The following is a 13,060-nucleotide window of genomic DNA, read 5'->3' as shown; positions in this document are numbered from 1 at the left end:
CAGAGCTAAAACAGGCAGGGGCTCCGTGCTTTCCCACATGCATGGCTCAGAGGCAGGAGAGGATTGCTGCTTTCTTTGCAACCATGAGAAACAGAAAAAAGCTGCCCTTGCAGACCTTCCCACCATGCCCCAGAGTTTAATCTGTACTGGGCAGCAGCCCTGCAAGAGCACAGCCATGGTTTAGCTCCTGGAAGATCCTTCTCATCCATTCACTTTGCAGGCGTGCTTGTGGTCAAGGCAGCGGTGGAAGCTGGGCCGTGTCACCCCAGCCAGCCCTGGGTTGCAGCAAAAGTCCTCTCTGGGGAAGTCCTTTGCCCCACAGCTACCATCCTTCTCTTTGCTCCGGGTTTTGTTTACTCAGTTCAGAGGGGTTCATTATACAAGTTAAAACAGCTCTGGCCACCTTCTGAAGGAGTGAGGCCTGAGCGCAGGTGACTCACCTCAGCCTGGAGGCTCTCCAGCCGCACGATGTGTTGGCTGCTGGAGGAATTCTTCTCCCGAAAGTCCTCCCTGAGGGTGTGGACCTGCAGGGAGAGCTGCCGCTCCACCTCCGACGCCTGCAAGGAGACAGCAGCTGGCGTTACCCCAGGGGGTCGTCCCATAGACTGAAAGCAGTTACCTCCTCCTGCCCATGGGAAGATCTGCCCTGATATGACTTTGCACAAGCCCTAGAAGCCCTAGTTTTGGCAGAAACTCTGAAGCCTGCACAGTTTGTGGGAGGGAAAAGCTCATCCAGGACAGATGTGGAGGACAGCAGCCATTTAGATCATGCTGATTTTTCCCCTGGGGCAGCCAAGGGGACACAGCCCGTAACTCTTTTCCATGGAAAAACAGCATGATGACTCCTGTGTCCTGCAGGAAATTCAGTTTTCCTCAAAAATAGTAGCCTAGTTGGGGTTGAGAAGAAGACCAGGCCACTCACAAAGGCGAGGGCAGCCAGTCTCCATAGCGCCTAGGAAACACTGCTATTAGATATATGCTTTCTAAACCTCTGAACATCTTTGGCATCGTCTAAAATAACAAGTGCTCTTTGCCTCTGATTTCTGGCTCCTGTCAGGGCCAGACGGAGAAGCAGCCGCTCCACATGACTGTCGGTGCAGGATTGCTGGGCTTGGCCCTCTTTCCCATTTTGAAGGAGGGATGTCCCATTTATGCAGGGTGGTTTGAGGACAGTGGTAAGGCCATTCCTACCTGCAGGATCCAGGCTGCAGACAGCGCATATAAATGACAGCTTAGACATGTTAACTACTCTCCAGACAGCTTTATGGCTGAATTTTACATGGTGAACACACTTGTTTAGGCTTGTAAGAGAACATAAGGTTTTTATGACAAATCCCTAATGAGACAGTGCAAATGGATGGTTTTCTATTTAATTAGCCTCCATCAGGTTCCATTACACTTAGGCACAGCTCTCCCCCTCTGGCAAATTAGCTGGGAGTGAACTGATCCCCCTCAAGAGGCAGCACTGCTGTCCTGCTTGGGGCACCGGCAGAGCCGTATGGCCAACCAGCGGAGGTGGGAGGTGAGATGGGAGGGAGGGATGGGGGCAAGAGGAGAAAACCGGCATTGAGGTCAGCAGCTGTGGGCAGGTTTCGGAGTGCATCCTTATGTCTGGCAAATGCAGGTTAGGATTTGACCCAGGTTGCTCTGGCTGACAGGGAGCCCAAGGCAGCAGCTCCACCAAAGGGTGCAATGACTTTGCTCTATCAGCTTGTGACCTCAAGAATGAGCACACAGACCCAGCCTGAGCTGCCCACAAAGGCAACACTACCCCCGTTTAAAAACGGTTCTTTATTTTGTATAGTCTGCAGCAAAATAATCCAAATCAGAAGCAATAGGTAAATGACCATTCAAGCTCCATCAAGCGGAGGAAGCTGTGGTTGCCCCACAGGGGCAGGGGCAGCAGAAGACAGAAGCACCACCACTGAAATCAGCCAGGCTCTGACCACGGGCTTCTGGAATGAGAAATGGTTTCCAACAATAAGAAATAATCTTGACTACCAACTGGTTTTTAGTTCCCTTCTTATCCTGGATTTTCCTGTGCTTTAAAGCCTCACATCAGAGACCTTTACATACTGCCCTCACCTCATTTATTTAATAAAGCCTCCTTCCATGAGCAGGGTAAACAAAATATAATGATAGCACAGCACTATAGGAAGGGGTTGGTTATTTTTCTTTCCTTAAGCAGCTATAGATTTCAAAGCATCCTGAGCAGCTATTAATTAATTGGTGACACTAAATAAGATAGATGGATTGTGCTTTTTTTGAATGATTCACTTGCTTTTGTAAAGACTGCTGAAACATCTTCATCCTGAAATACTCTGCAGGAGCCATCAAGGATGAAAAAGCACCAGATGAAAAGCACCAAAGGATTTTGCCTGCAAGATGCTGACCACACTCCCAAGGAGCACAAGTGGTACCAGATGAGATGACACACCAATATTTGATAGTTAATTGTATAACATAATTTATATGTTAGAACAATTCTATGTACAGACAGTATAAATGTACAATATAGCAGTAAGAAAAAGGGATTGTTAATGGCATTGTAAAATTCCATGGTAAGACAATGTATAGCTGCTCTTGCTAGTTCTGGTCCCCATGCTCAGACTGGAGCAGGTGAAGGGGTGGGCTGCAAGGGTGATCCAGATCGTGGAAAGTCTGTTATATGAAAGGAGACTAAAAAAGGATGGCTTGTTTTATCTCATGCAATGAATGCTGAGAGAGGACTCCCTATAAATACATCATGGATAAGCACACAGAAGGGAGAAGCGCTATTTAAGCAGAAGCACAATTTTGGCAGAAAAAAAAAATGACGTGAATAAACTGGGTAAGAGTATATTAAGGCTGGGAATAGGAAGATTTCTACATTTCCAAGGAGCTGCAGTAGTATTCCTCCTCCTGCACCATTACAGTAGGAGAAATGGTGGCAAAAATTAATTTTGTGATGGAGCTGGATCACTTTATCATGCAGTTTCTTTCAGAGGGCTGCCTACGACAGAAGGGAAATGAATTGACCTCAAAGGTCCTTTCCAGTACTAGACTGCATGCAGGACTGTAAGGTTTGTATTCACTTGCTCTAAATCATCATCTGGAATTTATCTACTTGCTGCTCAGCCTACATGCTCACACATCTTATTCCTGCAGTTACAGCCCACATGGGGGGAAGAAAGGACTCACGACTCACTTATTGTTAGCATTTAGGGACCTAAAGCACACAGGATGTTACTGTGTCACCTCAGCATACACCTTTCACATCCTATATCTTACAGTAAAGCAAAAATAATACTTTCTTTAGCCTCATACAGTGGAGAATACTCTCTGTGACCAGCTGTTTAACAGAAGTAAACAGAAATGACTGTATCGTGTTTCCCTCCACAGGAGAATGAGGAAAAGTCTTCATCCAGTTCTTCAAGAACAGGAAATGACTGATACCTTTAGTCTCACCTTTGCAAAGATTTGACTTTTCATATACATGCGACAAAGTCTTCTGAGCTGAGCTCTGGCCATGGAAACTCCCTTTTCATGCTACATTTGCTTCAGAGATTATTAATACTGCTGCTGAGCTACCCTTTCTAATTGATTACAAAGTCTAGATTTTAACATCAATTTGTATTATTTTATGGAAAGCCGCCTTGACACTGTCCAGTATTGATTGGGCTTTATGGCATATTTTCATACAGTGTCTACTTGGGTTCTCCACACCACTGTACATGTGTGCATGTGTACATGTGTGTTTTAAATCATGAGCTCACTACTGATTACTTCTAACATACTCTTTTACTTAGTCTCATCAGAAGATGCAACCTTCTATCTACATTTTCCCTTTATTCCTCAAATAAGCTATGGCCTTTGTTGAATTGAAACTAGTTTCTTCTTCCTCAGCCAGTCTGCCTCTGCTCTCATTATGCAAACTGTAGGGCTTTCTCTTCCCCATAAGTGTTTTTCTAAACATTAAAAGCTAAAACCTTTTGTGGTTACATCAATTGTTTAATGATGAGCAGATTTTGGTGAGAGAGAAGTAATACTCTTTCCAGAAAGACAGAAACATATTGCCCCATATCATAGCTTTGCTCTGTATTTAAGAAAGAATTAATTTCCTGGGTATAGGCAAATTAGACAACACAGCCACCAGGCAGAATTTGGAACATAACTGCAAAAGTGTAGACATCAATTCACAATTAGATATATTCAATCAGCTGTGAGATTTGTTTTCTGGACTTCAGGCAAGGTTTAGATGAGATTTGGGCAGTGCAAGAAGAAAGGAAGAGCAGGAGGACATTTTGGCCTCTGCTCTAATTAAGGTCTTTTTTTTCATTGCAAACCTAATTAAATTTCTCTTGTGATTAATTCTGAAGTGCTAAAATATACAAAACTGTGTAGATATTTGGCAGGAAAAATATGGTTTACCAGTTACAATAACTCTGTGAGGTTTAACATCTGGAATATACAAGCAATCAATAAATTAAATAAATGTAAATAAATTGGAGCACTGGCACTCCAGTGAAGAGGGGATCTTTGAAATGTTTGGGATGGACTGTGAGAAATGAATGGCCTGTAGGTCAGTCTCGTTCAATGAAAACCCTCTTTCGGGGGAAAATTTGCTAACTAAAACTAATTACATACAAAATATCCAGCTATAAGTCATGTCAGAAAGAAAAGGAGAGTGAAAAAACTTTGATAGACTGTAGCTGGGTGAAGAAACCAATGTTTCCGTATGATTTTCTTCTACAAACAAGATGATTCAAATTTAACAAAGGATATTGAAGATTTTCTTGCCTAAAATAGCTAAGAAAGAGAAGTCCTAATTAGTGCTAAATTTGTAACACTCAGGAGAGTGTTCCCCCTTTTATTAATTTGCTAACAGCTGACTTCAAGGGGCTCCCCGTTCCCACTGTGGTACCATTAACGCTTCCAACCACTGATCGCTGCCTCCCCTGGCTTCAGGTTCCTGGATTCCCAGCTCTTCTCTGGGAGGAAAAGATATTTGGCCACTGAAACGCAAGCAGAGGAGGAAACAACAAACACCTTGCTTCAGAATAATAATTTAAAGAAATACATTAATCTGGCTGCCGAGGGAAGCCCAAGAGTATTGGGATTGGTGTCCTGCCACCGCAGCCAGCACCCCGGCACCCCGGGGTCTGCCAGTGGTGGTGGTAAGCCTGGATTTTTGGGCTAACTGACCCATGCCAAGAAAGAGGTGAGGCCATGGCTATTTTCCAGCCCTTGGCACACTGGTACCATAAGCAACCGTCTATATTTTGCATACATGGAGGTTGCCCGATTAGGGAATCTCTGAGAGCTTTATACCAAAGGTCAACTTTAAAGTGTTCATTGAAGCATTATTGTATCCATGAAAGTGCTTGCATCATACTGGCACTCACTGTTCATCACCTTTCGAGGGCTTCAGTTTGCCTTTGCTGAGTTATGTGCACAGAGGAGGGATTCCCCAATGGATGACCCCTGGGACGTGGCACCCTCAGCCCGTTACGGCAGCACCGACACAGGTGTGGAGAAGAGCAATGGCACTGTGGTGGGTTGGCCAGACACCCACCCAGCTGCTCTCTCACTCCCCCTCCTCAACATGATGGGTGAGAAAATAAGATGAAAAAGCTTGTGGGTTGAGACAAAGACAGGGACATCACTTACCATTAGAGGGATTTGAAATAAAAACAGTGACTGGGAGATGTAATGGGCAAAGCTTGGACCGGCCATTGTCAGGGACTGGATTAGTAGTGGGAAGTTTTTGCTGTTGTAAAGCGGTGAAGGGATGAGGGGTGGGGCTGTATTGAGTGTCTATACTGCCCACCTCTGTGGTGTTGTGATGTGGCCACTTTGATTTTGGTGAGATTTTTTTTTTGTGGTTGATGTCATCAGTGAAGTTTGTGAACAGTGTGCAACAGGGGTTTATTTTAATGACAGTTCTTAAATACACATTTCACTGGCACAAGGGGTGGAATTTATTTGGTCTAGGTGGCCAAGTGCTGGCAGTGGGGCTGCAGGGACCTCTCTGAGGAGAGGCTAGAGCTGCCCCATGTTGGACACAGCCCATTCCAGCTGGTTCCACAACAGCTCCACAGCAGGGCCCAGCCGAGCCCGTCAGTGATGCCAGTGGCACCTCTGGGAAAATGTACTTAAGAAAGGACAAAACAATGTCTGGCAGTGATGAGTGAGGTAAAAAGTGTGAGAAACAGCCCCGTGAGCACCAAAGTTGAAGGAGGAGGAGGATGACCTGGCTAAGCTTTTTCCAGAGAACCTCTTCCCACTGCTTCCCAGTGCAGCACAGATGTCAAAGTTGGGGAGTGTTGTACATCATGGCCAGGGCCAGCTTTGTCCCCATCTCTGCCAAATGATGTGGTGGGGCTGAATCCTCCTCTCTGTGCCTCATCCCTCACTCTGCTACTGCCCAGCTGTGGGGAAATGTAACTATACAAAGTACATGGCAGATTGGTCCTGGCGTGAGAGCTGTCACTGCCCAGAGAAGCTGTGTGGAACAATGAGAATTCAGGAAATCTGTAACACTTCCAAAATATTTTGGTTGTAAACATCCAACAGAGACCATTAACATTGATCCCATGGGGTATTTTTAGAATAAATGGATTTTTAAGACTATAAAAGTGCTAGGATAGTGTTATGTAATATATACCTCATATATCCAGTAGCTATAAGCAGACTGGCAGGTGGATTAAATACCAGTAGCCAGAGTATATCTGCTCTGCTTTGCAGGTAAGATTTACTTCTTTACACAGGTTTCTTTCTGCTCGGGAACCATCTCTGCAACCTGCCATATCACCCATCAGCCCACTCCCTAGTGTCCTTCCTGGTTTTGACTCCCAGCTGCTTCGTTTAGGTAAGATCAGTGAGACGGCCACCGCAGGGACATGGGGCATCCAGCCCCAAGTGTCCTCACTGGGGCCTGCCACTGAAGTCAAACGTCTATGTGAAATTGTGAGTTGGATGTAGCACACTCTCCCTGAACCTATCGAATTTTTCAGTGTAATTCAGGAAAATTGCTTCATATATGGCATTTGGTGCCTTTGTACTACACAGCTTCACACTCAACTACCTGCAATGGTCTTTACACCCCTGCAGGTCTCCTCCAGGTTATTTCTTCTCTCTTCTCATTCAGAGGATCCAATAGATCCCTAACCACTTCGACAAAAGGGTTTGATTTTGTAGCATACTGCCTGGCCTCCTTTGTTAGAGCTGTCACAGGCTGATGAGCCTTCCCTTCAGTAGGAAACAGGCTGACGTAAAGCACAGGCCAGCTAGGTTGGTTGGGGGGTCTATACTGACAACAGAGTAGGTGGACAAAAGAGAAAACAAATAGGCTTTTTTTTTAGCAAAAATTGGACCTGTCAAGAAAAAAGGGAATCAAAGATCTAAAGTATGAGGATCCTTAATTACCAAAGCAAGGAGTCTGAGTAATGGAGAAGAGGCACCGGAATTACTCTTTTATAAGCATCAGGCTTGGGACCCATTACTGATGGGAAAAGCCTCATGGCTCTAGAATTAAACCTAGTCTGAGAGGATTCTGTGAGACAAAGGACAGCAGTGGCATCATATGCTAAGATCTGCACTACTTCCATAGTCATTACATTTGGCAATATGATATTTTATTTGCTTGCATGAAAGTGAATTCTTTGCTGCAGATCTGCTCCCCTTTCCCTTCTGTAGGACAAGTAGGCAATGCTTAGCGTATCCTTTGACCTCACTCCTATTTACCTGAGTTTTAAAATAAAATAAACCAAGAATGTGCATAGTTTTCTTTCAACACACCCCAGTCATGCAGTGGGCTCTTGTGGCTGGCAATGAATTAATCACACATCAGTTCAGATGCCTCACAGCTGTGATGCAGAGGGCAATGGGGGAACTGGCTATAAGAGAGAGCAGGGAAGAGTTGTGGTTTTTTTTTCTCTGCAGGGCTAGGCTTATGCCTACTTGCTGAAGTATAGAAGTGTTGTTAGAGTGGAGACATTCAGCTCCTTGGTGGAAACCTCCCCAAAACCTGAACCTGCTCAGCCTGAAGCTGGATTGCCTGTTTTGGGGGCCAAAGTGCTTGCTTTGGCTAGCTTTGGTTGCTTTCCATGTTTCTGAGGGCTGTAAGTAATGCTGAAGTTAACTGATATTAATACTCAGACATGTTAAGGTACTGCTACTTCTTTCTTTCCAAGCATCCTTGAAAAAATCCTTTCAGTAGGGCTAGTGAACTCTTGCTGCATCACTAAGCATAAGTGTGAAAGAGTAGACAGGGTTTTCCTGGCAATGTAATTGTTTTTTTCCCTTTCTATAAGGCTAGCTGATATATGTGAATCAGTTTGCAAGGCAAACATCTGAATACTTTGGCAAAGAGCTTAGGGGAATGAATGCAAAATGGTGGTCTTCATCTTGTTTTTTCAGTATGAGCTCAGATAACTGGTTGAGGGCCAAAACCCATTAGCTTGGGCTAAATCATCTTACAGGATTAGAAACTGCTGTTCAGAGCAGAAGCAGAAGCAGAGGCAGTTGTGTGCCATATGGGGGCAACTCTCTGGGTGTAGTGTCTCTAGGTTCATTGTTTTGATGAAAGAAATAGCTTCACAAGTGGATGTGGGTTGTGCACATGTTTTAGGAGGTGCTTAAACACGAGTCTCCCTTTTTTTGTGGGTTATTCTTGACCTAAGCATTTGGCTCTTGTGGAGAGGAAAGTACAGCGTGTGGAAAAATGAGTCAGCCTGCTTCCTGTGGGAGGGACTGCCGGAGGCCCGCTGCTTTGAATGCTGCAATAAATTAGCACTGGAGATAACTCGGAGGACAAAGTGTGCCTGGAGGACACGCAATGCGAAGTAGTGCACGCAGTGGCTTTTGCTCTCTCTATGCAAATTGTGCTCGCAGAAGTAGTGTGGGAGATGCGGCAGCTTTGCGCGGTGGCTCCCAGGGCTGGTGTCTGGTAGGGCTCGGAATGGAGAGCTGGATGTGGGGCTCGTCGGCAGCAACTTGGTTGTTGAGAAGGAATAGGGCAATAAAGGGCTCTTCTAGTTCTGTGTAGATGCTGCACACGACCTTGAACGGAGCATTTGTTCCTTTGCGCTTTAGTTACCTATTTGTAAATGGAAGCAGAAAGGCTTATGGCTTAAATAATCGAGTTTGCTGATGTTAAAGTGGAGCTGAGAGGAACCATCACATTAGTATCAGTGGAGTACAGTTTTGGTCCGGTGGGTTGCAAGGGGGTCTGGGACCTCCAGGTTAAAGTCTGTTGTCCCTTCACGCCTGTGAGACTGCAGTTTCTGAAGCTTTTCCTTGACCTAGCAGAGTGAAGGGGTACAGTTTGAAAGTTGGATGGTCTGTGTTTTGCATCATCAAGTTCAGCAGTCCGCTCTCCTAGACAACTTCTCATGCACTTCTAATGCTTCATTTCTAATGAATAAGTTATTTTTTCCCCTGATAAAAGGCATATTTTTATTTTGATAGAGCATTTTGGCCAAATGACCTTTGATGTGGGTTTTTAATCTAGATTTTTTTAAGATCAGTCTGACTTTTCTACTTGAGTTAAAGGATGAAAAACACTTCTTCCAGTAGATTTCTAGTGAGCCATAAGTGTGGGTCAGATGATAGCGTAGTGAAATACAAAATGTCTGACTAGCTTGGAAATAGCTGAACTGGAAACATGAAGACTTAACCTGGTCACTAAAACCTTTTGAAAAAAGCAGACGCTTATGATGGTGAAGGCAAAGAGAAATGTAATATACCTTCCTGTTTGGAGATGCTTTGCTGTCTTCCCCTGGTAGGCAGAAGTCAGGACAGCAAATCTCCATTCTTGAATTTATTTTTTTATGAAATTGTTTTAGCCTAAGACTTTAAACCTGGAGGTGTTCAAACTCAAATGTCTGTGCCTGGAAGCAAGAGACAATTAAGCTTTTTGCAGTCTCTTACTCTGGCTTTAAGCACTCTATCTGCTTTATTTCAAAGAAAATTAACTGAGTTCTGTTGGGGATATCTAATATGTGATGGCAAGCCAGCAGCACACAAAAATACTGGTGTCCATTCCCATACGTGTGAAATGAGTGGATGTCAGAAATGATGGGGCAGAAATCAAGGAGTTGGCTTAAAATATATTAATCTCTCAGGAAGCCTTCAGACGGGAAGAGAGAAAGCATTTTCTAAAACATAGATATATATTTAAACTTTATGGTAGACAGACCTGAGAGATGTTTTATTAGCTTTTAAATCCCTGCCAAGAATGACTCCCAATAACTTTCATCAGGAAGTTTCTTAAAAACAGTACTGTTGTGTTTGCTCATTTCTTTCACAACTTGATGGATTTATTTCAAAACCCAGAGGAGGAAGAACTAAAAAGTGTGTGTGTGTATATATATATATATATATATATTTATTTTTTTTTTTCCCCCCCAGAATTTGGCTTGACTAAAGTAAGATAGATGTTCTGTGCAGAAGGCTTATTTCTCCTAGTCAATGCAGTAAAACTTGTGGCTGCTTTCTGTAGAAAAATAAGGAAACCCAAACCCTATAGTGAATATTGGCCAGTATGGGAGCTACAAACTATTCCATTAAAGTGTTCTCTTTACTAAATGTTTTTATCACTGACAGAGGGTCATAAATGAAAGGTCAGTGCCATAAAAATTAGCGAGACCATCACAGAGTTTTGGAAAAAAACCAAAACCCCCACATGGCAGTATGTCACAATTGCTCTACTTAAATATAAATGTCCGAAATGACTTTCTTGAAGGATTGTTCAGGAGCTGTTGGGTAATATTTTACTTAAAAATCGTTCTTGGTCAGCTAGTATTTGATCTGTCATTCTAAACACAACAGGACTGTGCTGGATACCTACAGATAAAAAGCTTCTGGATACCATTTAACTTAGCAATATTGCTTCCTGTACTTCAGCGGCCTCCAGCTATTCCTGAATTGTTCCCCCTTGCTGACAGCATGAAAAGATCTGTTTGGAGCATAAGGTCTTTGGAGGAGACCTTGAGCACAAGGCAGACCTTGCTCTTGGTGACTGCTGAAAAAGATAATTACGATGTATTAGTAATAACATCTGAGCACTCTGATCTGAAGTTGAATACAGATCTATACTTTGTACATCACCATATGTAGTAAGTACATGAGCACTTGTCTCCTCTCAGCCTTGCTCTGCTCTGTTTCCACTAAGGTTCAGCTTATGACTCAGTGCAGCAGATGCTTGAACACAGAAGTACTTGTTTACCTTTTTGTGCAGCGCCACAGATGTAAGCACTAAGGGGATTAGGTCTTTAATTCATAGATCCTCAGGGCAGGGGCTTGGCCTTCAGAGCAGTCTGCACCTTGATATCAGTATGGAGTAGTAAATATGTAATAGTAATTTCTACCATGAGCCAGAGCTGCTAAATTAAGCCACAGCAGGTGTATTCAAAGTCAAGGATAAGTTTCCCAAACGCCTGTACCGCAGCTTTGGGTAAACTGCTGAGTACTACTCTAAACGGCCAGATCTTGTGCATGTGTCAGCCAGAGAGGTGAAGTGCTTCCCTGAGGACTGCATGGGTGTTGCTGTGGCTGGAGTCTCTGGAGGATGGGAGGGTCCAGAAACAAGAATGTGGATCTCTACTTGGAGCCTTGTCCTCCTACAATCTAGCTTTTAAAAAGTTTTTGCATGAATTTATTCAAATAACAGCTTTTGGCAAACTCACTGGCATTTTGGTACGTTAAGTCCTACAAAAAGCTGTGCTTGGAAATAAAAAATAAAGCAAGTAGATGCGGAGAGCAAACTTAGCTGAAAAACAAGGTGGGTGCAGCACGTACTGTAGGATGCTGTATAAAATATACTAGGCTCTGCCAGATCATAGACATGCAGGGGAACCATCAGGGACTGGAAAGAGCCCCTCTCTCTGAGTTTCAGGATTTGGTGTATCTGTCAATATTACTTAACGTAAAGCATGGATGGCCCTGTATGGGGGAAGGCACCTCAGTCACCAACCCTTCATGTATGCCGTTATTTTTCTGCTGGAGGAGAGATGCAATGCTGTTGGCATGTTGCTATAGCAGGTTTTTCTTCCAACAGTTGTGTTACAACGGCATGTCCACTGGAATTGTTGCAGACAAAAGCCTCTGTGCTTGGCTGTGGGCAGCAAATTTGGCACACACGTGCTATATTTAGACTTGCACCTATAGCCAAGGTTTTGCAAATGTAGGTCAGGCGTCATTGAATTGAAAGTCCTTTTCCCTGCAGTCTGAAATGCTGCTTAGAGGGGTAAGAATCATTCAAGATGTGGGTTTTTGGCAGTGAGGCTGTTGCTTTCTGACAATGGACGCCATGCAGCCACAGCAAGCTCGTGGTGAGCCTGGGCTGGGGCGTGCAGCGGGGAGCAGGTGCCAGGCAGAGAGGGGCACTGGGGCAGGATCTGCAGCCCAGGTTTCTGGGCAGCCAAGCCATGAGGCTGCTCACAAACCAGCCCTGGGGTGTGAAGACCTGTAAGCACTGCCTGAGATCTTCGATTGGGAAACCTTGTGCTGACAGAGGCTGTGAGAGCTAGCAGCCTGTCCTGTGTGTCTGGTGCTGAGAAGAGATGGTTTTTACCTGGTGGCTGAAGGTTTGATGGCTGAGGCTTTGTAAATAAGCAGCATCCTTGATAAAGCTGTTATGATCAGAGAAAGGGAAGCATACTTTCTTTCCTAATTTCACCCTCAGTGATTTGCCTTGGAGGAGCAGCATGTAAAGGCCTACCCGTGCCCTCTGCGAGAAAGGGGAGGGGAAAATGCTGTTGGTTTTGGCTCTGGTGCTTTTAAGCAAATGTCAGTACTGATGAGTGTTGTGTATGTGCTTTCTGGCCCCATCTAGGTAACAGGAGACCAGCTAAAGTACACTAAGTAAAACATGACAAAAGTGGTGTGGCAGCGCCTGTTCTTCAGCTTCCAAGTCTCCCTGACAAGTTACTGGGTTGCTGGAGTGTGCTTCACTTTGAAAGACCTGAGTATGCTCATACTTTAACGCTGGCAACTTTCATTGCTTTCTGGCAGTGTTTTTTTATCGCTTTATCTTCAGCAAAGAGGGCTGCCTCACACGAGTGTGTGGATTATCCTG

General features: G+C 44.3%; 1 protein-coding gene across 1 annotated transcript in view; it reads right to left on the bottom strand.

Annotated features, from left to right (window-relative positions):
- BICDL1 (BICD family like cargo adaptor 1) overlaps nucleotides 1-13,060 on the bottom strand; it is a gene marked incomplete at its 5' end in the record, with an annotated part of 53,639 nt that overhangs the window by 20,899 nt on the left and 19,680 nt on the right. The window contains one exon of the mRNA XM_026859915.1: nucleotides 441-557. Within this exon, the coding sequence (XP_026715716.1) occupies nucleotides 441-557 (117 nt within the window). The remainder of the gene's footprint in view (nucleotides 1-440; nucleotides 558-13,060) is intronic.

Source organism: Athene cunicularia (genome assembly GCF_003259725.1).
Source record: "Athene cunicularia isolate RWA chromosome 15 unlocalized genomic scaffold, athCun1 chr15_part1, whole genome shotgun sequence".
Classification (NCBI taxonomy): Eukaryota; Metazoa; Chordata; class Aves; order Strigiformes; family Strigidae; genus Athene; species Athene cunicularia.
Note: the sequence above shows the minus strand (reverse complement) of the source record. Positions and strands in the feature narration are given on the sequence as shown.